Source organism: Typopeltis vanoorti, chromosome 12, assembly GCF_054136105.1.
Source record: "Typopeltis vanoorti isolate ZY-2024b chromosome 12, IOZ_Tvanoo_1.0, whole genome shotgun sequence".
Lineage (NCBI taxonomy): Eukaryota > Metazoa > Arthropoda > Arachnida > Uropygi > Thelyphonidae > Typopeltis > Typopeltis vanoorti.
The window spans coordinates 3,372,508-3,387,573 of record NC_143560.1 but is presented as its reverse complement, the minus strand read 5'-3'; the positions used below and the strand labels follow the sequence as shown (position 1 = coordinate 3,387,573).

The 15,066-nt window shown below is 37.4% G+C and overlaps 1 protein-coding gene across 7 annotated transcripts in view; it reads left to right on the top strand.

Annotated features, from left to right (window-relative positions):
• Nucleotides 1-15,066, top strand: part of LOC150100549 (uncharacterized) — an 844,187-nt gene that overhangs the window by 223,197 nt on the left and 605,924 nt on the right. For all 7 annotated transcript variants that reach the window (XR_016549159.1, XM_090401348.1, XM_090401347.1 and 4 more), the window contains one exon: nucleotides 7,239-7,377. Coding sequence is in view for 6 of the 7 variants with exons in the window: in XM_090401348.1 (XP_090257474.1) it covers nucleotides 7,239-7,377 (139 nt within the window). In the remaining variant the exon portion in view is untranslated. The remainder of the gene's footprint in view (nucleotides 1-7,238; nucleotides 7,378-15,066) is intronic.

Below are 15,066 nucleotides of genomic sequence, written 5' to 3'. Positions count from 1 at the left end.
ACTTTTCATTTTTCATTGTGTCAGTTGCTTTCTGTAAAGCCTCAAAAATTCCTCCACTTCTACCTTAGTAGAACCTTCTGTGGGACCTAACTAACTGTGCAGATGACATGTCATCTGCACAGTTAGCCTAGTGGCTATTCGCTTCGCAACCATATGCCTGGGAAAATAGTGTCCTTGGAAAATAGTGTTCTCATTGCCAACATGATGAGAATTCAGATGAGAATGGAGAGTTCGTGATGAGCTTCAGGATCTTTCTCAGACATAACCAAGTTAGCCGGTCTTGGGGGGTGGATAGCAGGGTTTTTTCTCCCCAATTTATCTGGGCTTTTTCCTCCTGCAAAGCATGCAAGCCATCCCCATGAACACACATGAATTACAGTCAGGAATACTTAAGACCCAGCCATAGGCCTGATTCATTAGCTATGCTGGTCTCGAGCCCGAATAAAATTTGGGGGGATTGAGATGGTGGCATACTTCCCTGTAAAAAGGGGCCTCACTGTCGTTATATCATCATACGAATAAATAAATAACTCTCATTGTCCAGTTCTGCATTCTGATATTTGTTCACCTCACTCTATTTGAAATTGCCTGCCATTCAAGAAAATTAACCTCGTATTTTGTGTTGAATACTATGGCTACTTTTTCTTTTCCTTTATTTTCACTGTCTGAATATAACATTTTGTATTTATTGAAAGGAAGCTGTGAGCAAGAGGGTAAGGAGTGGTTTCTTTGCATGGAGGGTGGTTGAACCGTGGAATGCATTACCTGATAGTGGTGAAATTGAGATCGGTCAATGAGTCTAAGGAGTGGTATGATAGACTTTGTGTTTCCTAGGAGGGACCTCCTGTGATGAGTCTTGATAGACTTTGTGTTTTCTAGGAAGGACCTCCTGCGATGAGTCTTTTGACTCCATGGAGGCCTAAATAATAATAATAATAATTTATTGCTGAGAAAGATCTCACCAGTTTTTGTCTTTTTTGTTTCAGTCACCCCTATTATGTCGATCTGGTACTTATCCAATTCCTTAGCTAGCTGCATTTCTTTACCATTCAGGCTTCTTATGTTGATAGTACCGATCTTGAATTAACAACTCAAATTTGTGTTTCAGGATTTGTTCCAGTAGCTGACTTTTTGCTGTTTGCCCTGGTTCCCTGGTGAAAACAATGGGGCAACTTGTTTAACTGGACAACTACCCAGCTGGCATGAAATTCTGTCATGTTGTACCATCATTTTATATTGTGATTTAAGCCAATAAGAATACAATTTGGTTGGCTAAATCCCAAATTGCCAGGCCATCCTCGTTCATTCACTATCCAGGTAGATACCTAAAGGGTGCACCGAATAGGTGAGGATTGGACATTAGGTCAGAAGCTCCGGTCAGTTCTCTGCATTCCTTTAAAGGCTATGTGGAGGTCTCCTCTCAGTTATACAACTTTTTTCCTTAAGCACTCCTATAAGAAATAACCTGAAAGGAAATATTCATTTGTTTGCTGATGAGGAATTAGGTAGAGTAAGGGCTCACTTTAGTGAGTATGGGCATGGCAGACCTGAGGTACCAGATGCTGGACCATGCCTTACTTCATGTAATATACATCTGTTATATTATTCTGTAGACTGGATGCTATTAGAGTATTCGAGGGCTAGGGGGTGAATCTTTCCTATCTTGCTAAGTCATTTTGTCTTATGCAGCCACCGAAGGAGGCAAGCTAGCCTCAATAGGTGCCAGTCCCAAGCCCGGATAAATGGTGAGGGTTGATGTCAGGAAGGGCATCCGGTTGTAAAACTTCACTGCCAGCTCTAGCTATGATATGAGTCAAAGAGAAAATAATATAATGGCTAGGGCGTACCCCCTTAAGCGACGCACAGCCACATCGCCATACAGCTGCGAGAAGTGAACGAGGGCTACCGCATCAAGGGCGGGTGCGGTTAAAGAAGTGAGCCCAGCAGGTGGAGAGGATGTTGTGAGTGGAAACAGTGAATGTTGGAAGCATGACTGGAAAGGGAAAAGAGGTGGCAGACATGATGAGGAAGAGGAAGTTGGACATTTTATGTGTGCAGGAGACAAGGTGGAAGGGAGGAAAGGCAAAGGAACTGGAAGATGGATATAAATTGTTATACTCTAGTGTGAATAACGAGGGAAGAAATGGTGTAGGAATTGTGGTGTGTGGCAGAATGAAGGGCAAAGTACTGGAAGTGGGTAGAAGGAACAACAGGATCCTGCGAATGAAATTGGGTCTTGGAGAAGAGCGGGTGGTCGTATTATGTGTATATGCCCCGCAAGTTGAATGTACAGCAGAGGAGAATGATGAGTTCTGGAATATGTCAGATGAAGAAATGAGGGAACTGGAAGAAAACGAGATGGTGATTGTCGGAGGAGACTTGAACGGACACATAGGGAGACAGAATAGAGACTGTGAATGGGTGCATGGTAGCCACAGAGTGGGAATGATGAACCAGGAAGGAGAGAGGGTTGTGGACTTTGCAGTAGCATTTGATCTGGCAATTGTGATCTCGTTTTTCTAAGAAGTGCTTGGTGAGACATTTGGAAAGATTAGAGAGCAGAAGGAGGGTTGGTGGTGGAATAATAATGTACAAATGGCAGTAACAGCTAAGAGGAAGGCAAAGCAGAAGTGGGATGAGTCAAGAGTCGAAGAGGACAGAGAGGTGTACAGAGAGAGAAAGCAAGAAGCCAAGAGAGTTGTGGCACAGGCGAAGGCCATGGCATGTCAAGATCTGTATGATCAATTAGAAACAAAGGAAGGACAGAGAAAAATTTACCAACTAGCGAAATGTAGAAATAAAGCGGCAAAGGACATCTTACATGTGAGGCAGATCAAAGACGCTGAAGGAAGAGTATCATGGAGTGATGTGGACATAAGAAACAGATGGAAAATATACTTTGAGGGACTTTTGAATGAAGAAAATGCAAGGACTCACAGAGAAGATGGGCAGCCTTCTGAGGGAATGGTGCAGAACATCAGTAGAGTGGAAGTGATGGAGGCCATGAAGAGGATGAGGAATGGAAAATCGGTGGGCCCCGACAGGATTCCAGTGGAGACATGAAAGGCACTGGGGAAAGAGGGAATTGGCCTTCTGTGGGACCTGTTCATGAAAGTTTGCCAACAGGAAAATATACCCGAGGAATGGAGGGAGAGTACTCTTGTCCCCGTCTACAAGGGTAAAGGGGATGCACAAGACTGTAAAAATTACAGAGGAATAAAGTTGATGTCCCACACAATGAAAATCCTAGAAAGGGTTCTTGATGGAAAATTGAGGTAGGAGATGGAGATTGCAAAGGAACAATTTGGCTTCGTGCCTGGTAGATAAACAACAGATGCTATCTTTGGGTTATGGCAGATGATGGAAAAGTTTCGAGAGAAACAACGGAGCTACATCTGGGATTTATTGATCTGGAAAAAGCATACGCTAGAGTGCCAAGGCAAGAAGTCTGGAGGTGTCTGAGGGAGGAGAAGGTTCTGGAGAAATATGTCAGGTTGGTGCGGGAAATGTACAGAAATGTGAAGACAAGTGTTCGGACCTGTCTGGGACAGACAGAAAGTGTTCAAGTAACAGTTGGCTTGCATCAAGGGTCAGCATTAAATCCGTTTCCGTTTCTGTTTAACATTGTGATGCAGGTGGTGACAGAGGAGGTGAGAGAAGATGCGCCTTGGACAATGTTGTATGCAGATGACATCTTGCTGAGTGCAGATTCAAGAGAAGACGCGGGAACTAAACTGGAAAGATGGAGAAAAGTACTGGAAGAGAGTGGTATGAGACTGAGCAGAAGTAAGACAGAGTATATGTGTTGCACAGTGGGCGGCGGCCAGGAGACAGATCTGGATCTTAAAGGAAATGTCATCAGGAAGGTGAGAGACTTTAGATACTTAGGTTCAACAGTGGAAGAAGATGGAGGAGCTGAGAAGGAAGTGGGATGCAGGATACAAGTGGGTTGGAGGAACTGGAGGGAGATGGCTGGAGTGTTATGTGATAAGAGGATGCCGATCAATCTGAAAGGCAAAATCTATAGGACAGTAGTGAGACCAGTTATGACGTATGCTATAGAAACTGTGGCCCTGAGGAAAAATAACATCAGCAGGATGGAAGTAACAGAGATGAGAATGCTTAGGTGGATGTGCGGTGTGACCAGAAAGGATCGTCTGAGAAATGACTGTGTGAGGGGAACGGTGAAAGTTACGAACTTAGGAGCAAAGATACAAAAGGCAAGGTTGAGATGGTTTGGTCATGTGATGAGGAGGGAGGACGAATATGTGGGAAGAAGGGTCATGCAGATGGATGTGCAAGGAAGGAGGAAGTGTGAGTGGCCAAAGAAGAGATGGAGGGAGCTGGTAGAAGAGCACTTGAGGTTGAAGAACTTGGATGTAGCAGCAGTCCAAGACAGGAGGATGTGGAGGAGACTCATCATCAACAGTGACCCCACTTCTCCCAACTTGGGAGAAGCTGCAGAAGAAGAAGAAGTATAGTTAATCAAGATGATGTGGATAGCTTGCAGGATGATTTAAATAGGCTGTCAGTATGGGCAGAAGTTAATGGGTGTCAGTTTAATGTCTAGAAATGTAAAGCTATGCACTTTGGGATAAATAGATTACAAGCCGTTTATTACAGCTTGTAATCTATGATAAATTGATAAATAATTTGCAATCTATGTAATCAGGAAATAGAGGAACCTAGAGATTTAGGGATGGTGGTAGACAGAGAGTTAAAGTTCAAAAGACATATTGCTAAGATTTTTAAGGTAGTACATAAGATTACTTGGCTAGTGAAGAACACATTAACAGGTAAAGATAAGGAAGTTGTAATCCCTCTTTATAAGACCTTGATATGCCCATATCTGGATTATTGTGCTTAAGTCTGGTCCCCTGAGTTTCTTGAGGATGTGGAAGCAGTGGAGAGGATTCAGAGGTGAGTGGCCTGTGGAATGTGCTGTATGAGGTTAGATTGAAGGTATGTGGATTGCAGAAGTTGGCTGATAGTAGAAAAAGAGGGGATATGATAGAAACATTTAAGTTGTTTAAAGGATTTTATATAGATGCAGGGGAAATGTTTCAGCATTTGGCTAGAGGGACCAGAACAAGGGATCACCCCTGGAAGTTGAATAAAGGTGTATGGTTAGTAGGGGTGTGAGGACTAGATTTTTTCCTTCGAAAGTTGTGAATGAGTGGAATGGGTTGCCAGAGTCAGTTTTGTGTGCTTTGTCTGTTAATGGGTTCAAGGAGAGATATCGTAGATTGTGTGAATAGATTAGGTCTCCCAAGACGAGTCTTTGGACTCCATGGAAGCCCCTGTACAATAATGATGATGATGATAATAATAATAATAATAATAATATAATCCTTGCTCTTTGCTTCATCTCACCACTGTCCTTCCTGGGCATTACACTGACTACTTTTTCTGTCAATTATCTTTTATTCTTCTCAGTAACCTCCTCTTGATTCTAATCTTGCATTCTTGCAAATTTATTTTCCAAGTGGAAAATAAACTTCCAACATCTTTCTATCAATCCAGAGTAATTTAATAATAAGGTGGTACACCTTTTGGCAACTCGTATAAGTAAATATGACCTCTCCATTGCTTCTGCCTTAGTATCACCAATTCTGGGTCAGGCTCCCACTGACAAGACCTCAATAAAGGTCGAAACTGGTCTGGGTAGTGGCCCTTCCTTTAATGCATAGCATTATACATGTCCGTAAGGAGATGTACTTTGCATTATTGAAGATACTAAGACAAGGAGTGATGAGAGCTTGGTCCACCTTTACTACAAGTTGCCTCAGTCCTGAAGATACTTCAGGCACAAACTTTGTTTGCATACATTTGGATAAAGGATTAAACTAAATTTATTAATTTCACTCTAGTTTTTATATAAATTATCACTTGTTTATTGTCAATAAAAACTTTTTTCTATCCTCTGAACATTTGCATAGTCCTCAATTGCCTTGTCAGTTACAGCGTCATGTTTCCTACTTGAATTTAAACTCATATTTAAGCCAGCCTAATAGTTCATCAGAATGTCGCACTTCCTACATCCCACAGGCTCTTTATTCAGCCTCTCCACATAAAATCTGTGACATCTCCCCATGCATTCATACTATACTCACAATACCATACCATCTTCGAGAAATCTACACGGTCTAATTTATTTGCCTTTTGCACAGACTTACGCAACAACTTGCCTTTTACCACTATGTTTCAGCATTTGGCGAGGGACCAAAACAAGGGATCATCCCTGGAAGTTGAATAAAGGTGTGTGGTTAGTAGGGGTGTGAGGACTTGATTTTTTGCTTCGAAAGTTGTGAATGAGTGGAATGCCAGAGTCAGTTTTGTGTGTTCTAAATTTAATGATTTTGTAAACAAACTTAACTTAATTAGTTAAAAAATTTAACTGGGAGCCTTCTTTACACAAACCTTCCAGCGAAGCCAAAATAAATAACATTCCTGGATGGGCTTGAGCCACCAAACGTTCACTCAACAACTGAATGTGCTAGCTGATTGTGTCATGGAGGTAATAGCGTGACATAAAAGAGTGACAGACTTCTGGAACATGACAACACAAGATAGCATGCGTGTCTGTGTTCTCTTCAACAGCTATTGGAGAAATTGAAGTTTAAGATATTTTTCCTACAGTCTAGAACTGACTCCATCAAATTTGGTGATTTCCTAAACTGAAGAAATTCAAGCATATCCATTTTGAAGACAAATGGGATAAAAACAAAATTGAGGAAATGGTTCCAAAAACATCCAAAGTACTGGCTTTGTAAAATTTATTACATGATGAAGAAAATATATCAAAAAAAAAAGGGAGAAGATTATGTTGAGAAACAGTGTTTGACAGATGTTCTCAAACTTTCTCAGTTCACAGCAGCTAATTTTTTCATAGTGCCCCTAGGCCAAAAGAAATACCTCACAGTTCTGTTCATTAAGTGGTGAGGTCCAAACTATGTAATAATTATTTGTGTCCTAAAAGCTTAGTAGCTGTTTGAAAAAATAATATGCATAAATTGAGTTTGCTGCATTTGCTGTAGCACCTCAGGGTGCCACAGTGCACAGTTTGGGAAGAACCACTGGTATATGAAATTATGTTAGAGGTTTGTGAATTGTATTTGTCACATTTGTTTGCAATCCTGTCTCCTTTAACAGATCAGAAAGCTAATGTTTAATAATAATAATAATATAATGATAAATTCAAATAAATCCTTACACAGATGTATTTTTTATATTTATAGGAACACTGTCATATACAGTAGAGACTAGAAGTGATAAGTCTTTTGTTTTTCATGATCAAGGATGGGGAAGTATGATAAGTATAAATCACACAAGTTTTGCCTTAAATAATTTCAGTGGAGAATGTTTAGTAATCCTCAGGTACATATGCTGCTCATTAAAAAAACTCATGAAATTAGGTTGTTGTTTAATACATATTATTACATTTTATTTTTATGAATACAATACATATTTATATATTACACAGTACTGTATATTATATTATTCAATGTTCACAAAACAATTAGGAAAAAGTGGTCAACACTATAGTTAATATGAGTAAATCATTATCCTGTGCAATTCAAGTTAATTTGTTAATATTTTGATTTCACTTTCAGCTTGTCCCATATTGTAAGAGAATGATAAATAACATAATGTGGAAATGCAGTGCTAGGATGACCAGCAGTTTAGGGAAATTCTTAAGATGGAGTAGTTGTTTGAAATTTCTGAAGACAGAGGACTAGATTTTCTATATTGGCTGTGGAAACAGCATAAGAAAATGAATAATGAGAATAGTTATTTGCAGTAGAGCTAGAGAGGTTGGCAAGTATTGTTAGGTATGAAAAGCTAAAGGAATCTGTTAGGATGCTAGTAAAACAAAGAAGGGTTTTCTATAAAATAACTTTAGTGAAGAATTAGTAGGAGGATAGGTTGCTTTAAAGTCACAGATTATATTGCAGATAAGAGTATAGCTCACTATCTTCACTCTTATCTGCTTTATTATATAAAATAGTGGCTTGAACCACTTAAATTATGAATAAAGGGAGTAAAGGTCTAAGAATGTTGCATCATCTTAATGGAAATTAAATAGCAAAGTAGCATGTAACATTACTATGTATACTATGAAAATCAAAAAAAAAAAGGAATAGGAACTCTTGGTATGATTATTTAAAGTTCATAGTGATTTGAAGAAGGGAAATAAGCATACTTTTCTGGAATGGATGTCAAACTGAATTGTAAGCTACAGACTGGTCTATAATTTCAAGTGTAAAGGACTGGTGTTGTGCATTATGTACCCTCTCCTATCTGAATCAACCCCACTTTCTCATGTTATAGCTCATTTTCGCTAACAGGACACTGATATACTTGATGAGCATTGCAGCCACAAAGGCATAGCTCCTAGTTGGAGGAAATGCCAGCTAGACTTCTAAATGATTGGTGAAACACCAACACCTTGCTAATTAAGGGTTGCTTGAGCTAGAGGAGGTCAGTAGGGGATTCTAAATTAGCTGTTCTCTGGCAGGTTATGTTAGAAAGGCACAGGTGCTGCCCTTGTGGCAAAAATAATTGTGAAGTGTGTAATTTAAGAATCGGAGATGTAGCTGCAATTTGAGTTTCTGTTAGGAGTAAGATGTCTGATCTGGAAGACTGCAAGTGATAGTTAATGTCATTTTTGTTTGTGTTAAAGAAACAGATATTAGTAATGTGGATGTGAAAGTGAGTTTTTAGTGAAGAGATTTTGGCTTAGTTTGTATGTTGTGTCTGGCTGTGATGTAACTCTTTTGATGGGATTAGTTTCCCTGTCGTGACGTGGCCTTGACAGTGTTCCCCACATACCACTAATTAAAATTCCTCTCCAGGTATGACCTGACAGAATACATGGCATCAGGAATTTGCACTAGTTGACTGGGAAGCCTCCTGACTCATTACTGAGCGGTTCAGGCCCATGCACAAACTTGTGACCAGCCTGCAGCACCACCATTTTAACTGATGTACCCTTGAAATGGAGAGATTATAGGTCTCTAAATATGGTTTGGTAAGAAAGGGATAGAGGAGAAAGAAGAAGAAAAAGAAGACAGTAACACCTTTTATAAAGAATTTCACTCGTAGATAAAACATATAAAAAGACTATTTACTACTAGTAGGGGGATTTAAATTCCAGAATAGTAAACAGGAAATACAAAACCAACATAGGGAGATTTGGAAAATATATATATATAATCAAACTGGTCAAAAACTGTGAGATTTCATCATTTATAATAATATGAGAATAATGAACTTGGTATTTGAACATAAAGAAATACATAAATATACATAGTCAGCCAGAGGATGTAAGTCAGTTATTGACTATATTATCACAGATTTTAAATTAATTGAGTTAATCCTAGATTAAGAGCATATTGGGGCTTTGAATTCAACTCTCATCATCACATGCTATTGGCAAAAATTTCGATTTAAAATAAAATTGCTAAAAAATAAAAATACCTATCAACCAAGATACCAAATTTCTTCATTACAAAATCCCCCATACTAGGTAATATCCAAACACTGATTTAAAAACAGAAGCCACACATGAATACATGACATAGAAGAGGAATGGGAAAATCTGAAATAAATCTTGACGAAAACAGAAACAGAAAGCTTAGGAATAAAGAGTAAATGAAATAGAAAAAAAAGAAAAGAAAAAAGGACTACAAAACTGGAACAGAGAAATAGAAAATATTATCAAAACCAAAAAAGGAAGTTACCAGAAATGGTAACTTCTGGCCTTAAAGTGCAAGCCATTAGAAAAAAGAAAACCAGGACGTCCTCTTAAAACAATTCAACGATGACTTCTAAGGCTGGAACAGGCCATGCTAGGCCTAAATCCTTGATATGCATGATGATGATGATGATGACCAGAAATGGTTAAATTCCAAGACAATAGAAGCAGAAATAGAGTATAAAAGAAAGAGTGCATTTGCAAGTAAGGAAAAAACAGAAAAAGAGAGAGAGATGATAAAATAGATGAACAAAGAATTAAAAAAAAAAAAAGGTAAAAATACAAATAATAGATTTAGAAAAATGGGTAACTTATTTTCAGAATCTCTGGACTGATGATAATAAAGAAGTAAACTTTTATAAAAAAAAGAATAACCTAACAGAAAATATTACATTATCAGAACTAAAAAAAATACAATAAATATGATGAAACAAAGGAAAGCACCTGGAGAAGACAATATAAACATGGAAATGTACAAACATGCAGATGAAAAATTTAATGCAAGACTTCAGAAATTCTTTAATATGGTCTAGATTTCTAAAAAATAAAAATCAAAATTCTTGAAAAAAACCATTGGTTATTCCAATTTATAAAAAAGAAAATAAAGATGATTGAAATAACTATTAGGGGAATTAGTCTGCTAAATGCAGGGTACAAATATAGAAGTGGATAGAAGAAGGAGAGGTGATATGATTGAGACTTTTAAACTGTTGAGAAGTGGTTACAGGGTTGACACTGGGGAGTTCTTTTGCTTGGTTGAACAGCGGGAAGGAGTCATGACAAGGGGCCATCCCTGGAAGTTACGAAAGGAAACTGTGAGCAAGAGGGTGAGGAGTGGTTTCTTTGCATGGAGGGTGGTTGAACCATGGAATGCATTGCCTGATGGAGTGGTGAGAGCGAGAAAGGTCAATGAGTGGTACGATAGACTTTGTGTTTCTTGGGGGGGGGGGCCTCCCCTCGATGAGTCTTGATAGAATATATTCAAGAATATTAATAGAGAAACTAAATAGTATTGTAGAAAACAAACTACTAGAAAAACAGGATGGATTCCAAAAAGGATGTTCTTGCATAGACGCAATTTTTACTCTAAAATTATTAATTGAAAAGAGAAGTGGATTTCAAAAAGAAATGCACAAGACCTTTATTGATTACAAAAAAGCCTTTGATAAAATTAATAGATTAAAATTGTTTAAACTGATATATAGGAAATAAAATAGCAGTCAAATTAGAACAAATATCAGAATGGAAAGACATATCAAGAGGAGTAAAGTAAGGCAAGGATGTATATTTTTTGATATATATATATATTAGGGTTACCAAGTAATTTTATATAAGCTTGGTTATTTTAACTCCTAATCCCAAGTATGCAAACAGTCAGTTAAGTTTGCACCTGAAACATAGTTCAAGTCTAAAGATGGTACGACACCAGGGCAACTCATTGTAAAGGTGGGTAAAGCTCTGATCACTATTCTTAGTATTTTCCCGTAATGTAAAGCACATCTTACTAAAAGATGTATACTGCAATACATTATGGGTGGGGTCGCTACCCAGACTGGTTTCAACCTTTTTTGTGGTCTCCTCAGTGAGTAGCTAGACCTTAAGTACCAAGGTTTAGTAATACAGAGCCTTATCAACTTTACCTATAGAAGTTGCTACAAGGTGTTTTTATTTTTAATAAGAATCTCTGGAGGAGATACAGATGTAATTAATTTTTTAACGTGGGGATACTGTATATTAGGGTTACCAAGTAATTTTATATAAGCTTGGTTATTTAACTCCTAATCCCAATCCCATCTTTAGACTTGAAACATAGTTCAAGTCTAAAGATGGTACGGCATTACTAAACCTTGGTATTTAGGGTAATGTAGCAACTTCTATAGGTAAAGTTGATAAGGCTCTGTATTACTAAACCTTGGTATTTAGGGTCTAGCTACTCACTGAGGAGACCTCAAAAAAGGTTGAAACCAGTCTGGGTAGTGAACCTACCCATAATGTATTGCAGTATACATCTTTTAGTGAGATGTGCTTTACATTATGGAAAATACTAAGAATAGTGATCAGAGCTTTACCCATCTTTACAATGAGTTGCCCTGGTGTCGTACCGTCTTTCGACTTGAACTATGTTTCAGGCGCAAACTTAATTGTTTTCATACTTGGGATTAGGAGTTAAATAACCAAGCTTATATAAAATTACTTGGTAACCCTAATATACAGTATCCCCAAGTTAAAAAATTAATTACAAACATATATATATATACACACACACACACCCTCTGTCCAAAAAGAAACCGAACTTTTCGGAAATAGAAGAAACTAGTGGCGCCACCTGTTGTATCTTTTTGTTGTTGAAAGCGGCAACCATCATTAGTGTTGTGTCAACTATTTATGACATTTGTTTCATTAGAAATGGTTGGAAAATGAGTTACTGGGAACGAAACTTGGTGTTTTGAGTATGAGCCCAAAGATAGCCAGAATTTGCAGATGATTTGCAAAGATCAATAAAATCATTAAATAAAATTTCAGAACAATATAATATAAGAATAAAGTAAAGATACTGGTTTTCGAAATAGAAAACCTAATAAGAAGTAAAACAGTGATAGATAGTAAAATATTAGAACAAGTAAATACTTTCACGTACTTGGGATGTGACCTATCATATTGAGATGAAAAAAGATGTTGACATTAAAAATGTTATTTAAATTAAGGGGATATTAAATTCCACATTGTTTCAAAACCGAATAAGAAACTCAAAGATCGGAATCAAAGAGTTTCATGCCAAATATAGTAACTATAAAAGTATCGGCGACTACTAGCATAAGCTAAGGCACATAGTTCAAGTACGTAGTACAAACTAGAGCAACTCGTAGCAAAGGTGGGGAAAGGTCTGATCGTTATTCTTAGTATTTTCCATAATGTAAAACCAATCTCCTAGGAGATGTATGATATTATACATTATGGTGGGAGGTCACTACTCAGACTGGTTTCGATCTTTATTGAGATCTCATCAGTGAGTAGCTAGACCAAAATATAATACTAAGGGTATAGTGAAAAGAACTTATATACTCTGCTATACGAGTTATCAAAAAGGTGCACCCATAAATTATTTAAAATGTTATATTTTGCTAAAGTAAACAGCATAATAAATAATATATTTCAGCCATCCCTGGTACAAAAACATACCAGAATCAGACTATATAGCATCTGTCTAAACCATCTTTATTATATGGAAATATGGAATTGAAACATGGACCATAAAAAAGAAGAATGAAGAGCAGATTTAAACAGCAGAAATGAAATTTCTTTTTTGCAAAACAACTGGATATACATGTGGGACCATAAAAAAAATGAAGAAATTTTATAATCTTTGAATATAAAACCAGTTAACTACTGTGTAAGTGAATATAAACAAAAATGAATAGAATATCTAAATAGAATGGACAAAGGAAGACTGTCAGAAATATTATCCGGATATCACCTGGTTTTCAGAAGGATGAAGAGATGTTGGAAAGGGTCCAAAGGTGACTGACTAAGGTAGTCAGATTCTTATGTCGAGTATGAGGAAAGATTGAGAAGATGTAATTTGCAGAGTCTGGTGGACAGGAGGAAGAGGGAGAGATATGATAGAGACCTACAAGTTGGTAAGGGGTTGTTATAGGATCAGTGCTGGAGGAGTTCTACAGAAAATAGTGGGAGATGGGGGGAGAACCAGAGATCATCCCTGGAAACTGTATAAAGAGTGTGTGAGTAGGGGAGTGAGAGGCAGGTTTTTTTCGTGCAGAGTTGTAAATGATTGTAGTGCCTTGCCTGAAAGTGTGGTGTCAGCAAGGAGTTTGAGTGTGTTTAAGTGTGTCTTGTTTGAGTGTGTCACGAGTCTTTGACTCCATAAGGTCTTGGGGTAATAATAATAATAATAGAAAATAAATGGAAAAAGAAAAATTGGAAGACCAAGAAAGTGATAGGATGAGACCAGAACAGGCCACTTGGCATAAAATCCATGACAGGAAGAAGAAGAAGAAGAAAAATGGACTTTCACTGCAGGAAAGACCATAGATATTTCAGTTTTCAGTGATATTATTAAAGCTAAGTACAATCATTACACTGAATTTTAAAACATCATGAACTTAAATTTTAATCTCTATTGGTTCTTCTTGGGTTATTAGGGATGGTTAGATGCAATAGCCTCCCAAGTTTGCTATTGATAATGTAACAAAACTAAAACTGTTTCATATGCTCTTTTATTTTAAAACATCATAGAAAAAACTGCCCCTAGAGGGTCGCTATATAAATGTCATTGGTAATGAGCTCTGGAAAAGAAGATTGATATTTTGTGTAAATAACTGGTGATATTGTGTGCACTTTAGTATAATATTGTATATTTTTGATGGCTTACTAACTGTGTGGTGATTGCATCACACATTTGGGCTTTGTAGATCTGTTGCTGACTTTCTTTTATTGAATTTTTGAATCTTGCTTTAAATGGAATAAAATGGTGCTACAAACAAGATCTGCATATCAAACGTTATTAATGAGGTAGACTTTTTCTAAAAGTCCAATGTCATGAGTGTAACATGTATGCATGGCAAAATGTGCAAGATGTGTTTGTGAAGAGACTGAACATGAGACCGAGGGAAGTATGGATTTGTGGAAAGTGAAATGTTTTGTCAGACAAGTTATCAGTGAATGCAAACCAGATTGTAGGAATGAAACTTGGCATAAATTTGTGCGCAAAAGACTATGTGAATAATGGGATGAAAGCTAGTGGGATTGATGGAGTGAAAGAATGTATGAATGAAGAAATGAAAGTAAGTACTATGGAAGTGAAAGGAAGTCAGAATGAGGAAATGGAAGAAAGGTGCAGTAGAACAACAGGTAGCAGGATTATCGGAGCAACAGAGAGTGAAATTCTGGGGTGAAATATTTGAGGAAAGAGTTGTTCAAAATGAAAAATGAAATGATGAATATGCAGAGTGATATTAGACATTTAGTGGAAACAAATGAAAGAGTGCAAAAAAATAGAACAAAACAAATAAAGAAAAAAGAAATTAATGAAAACACTGAGAAAAAAAAAACAGGTATTGAATGACTTGAGAATATCAGTGTATGGAGATCATTGTTAGAGGATTGGTTAATGAGACAGTCCATAATGTCTGCTATCTAGGAGGGAGAATGAGCAGGATAATTTATGCCTTGGAGATGCGGAGGAAATGAGCAAGAGCGTTACTGGTGATTGTGGGAACGAATGACTTTGTTGGACAGAAGGAGAGGGTAAGGATGGACATGAGGAGATTATTAAGGAAGTGAAAGATAGT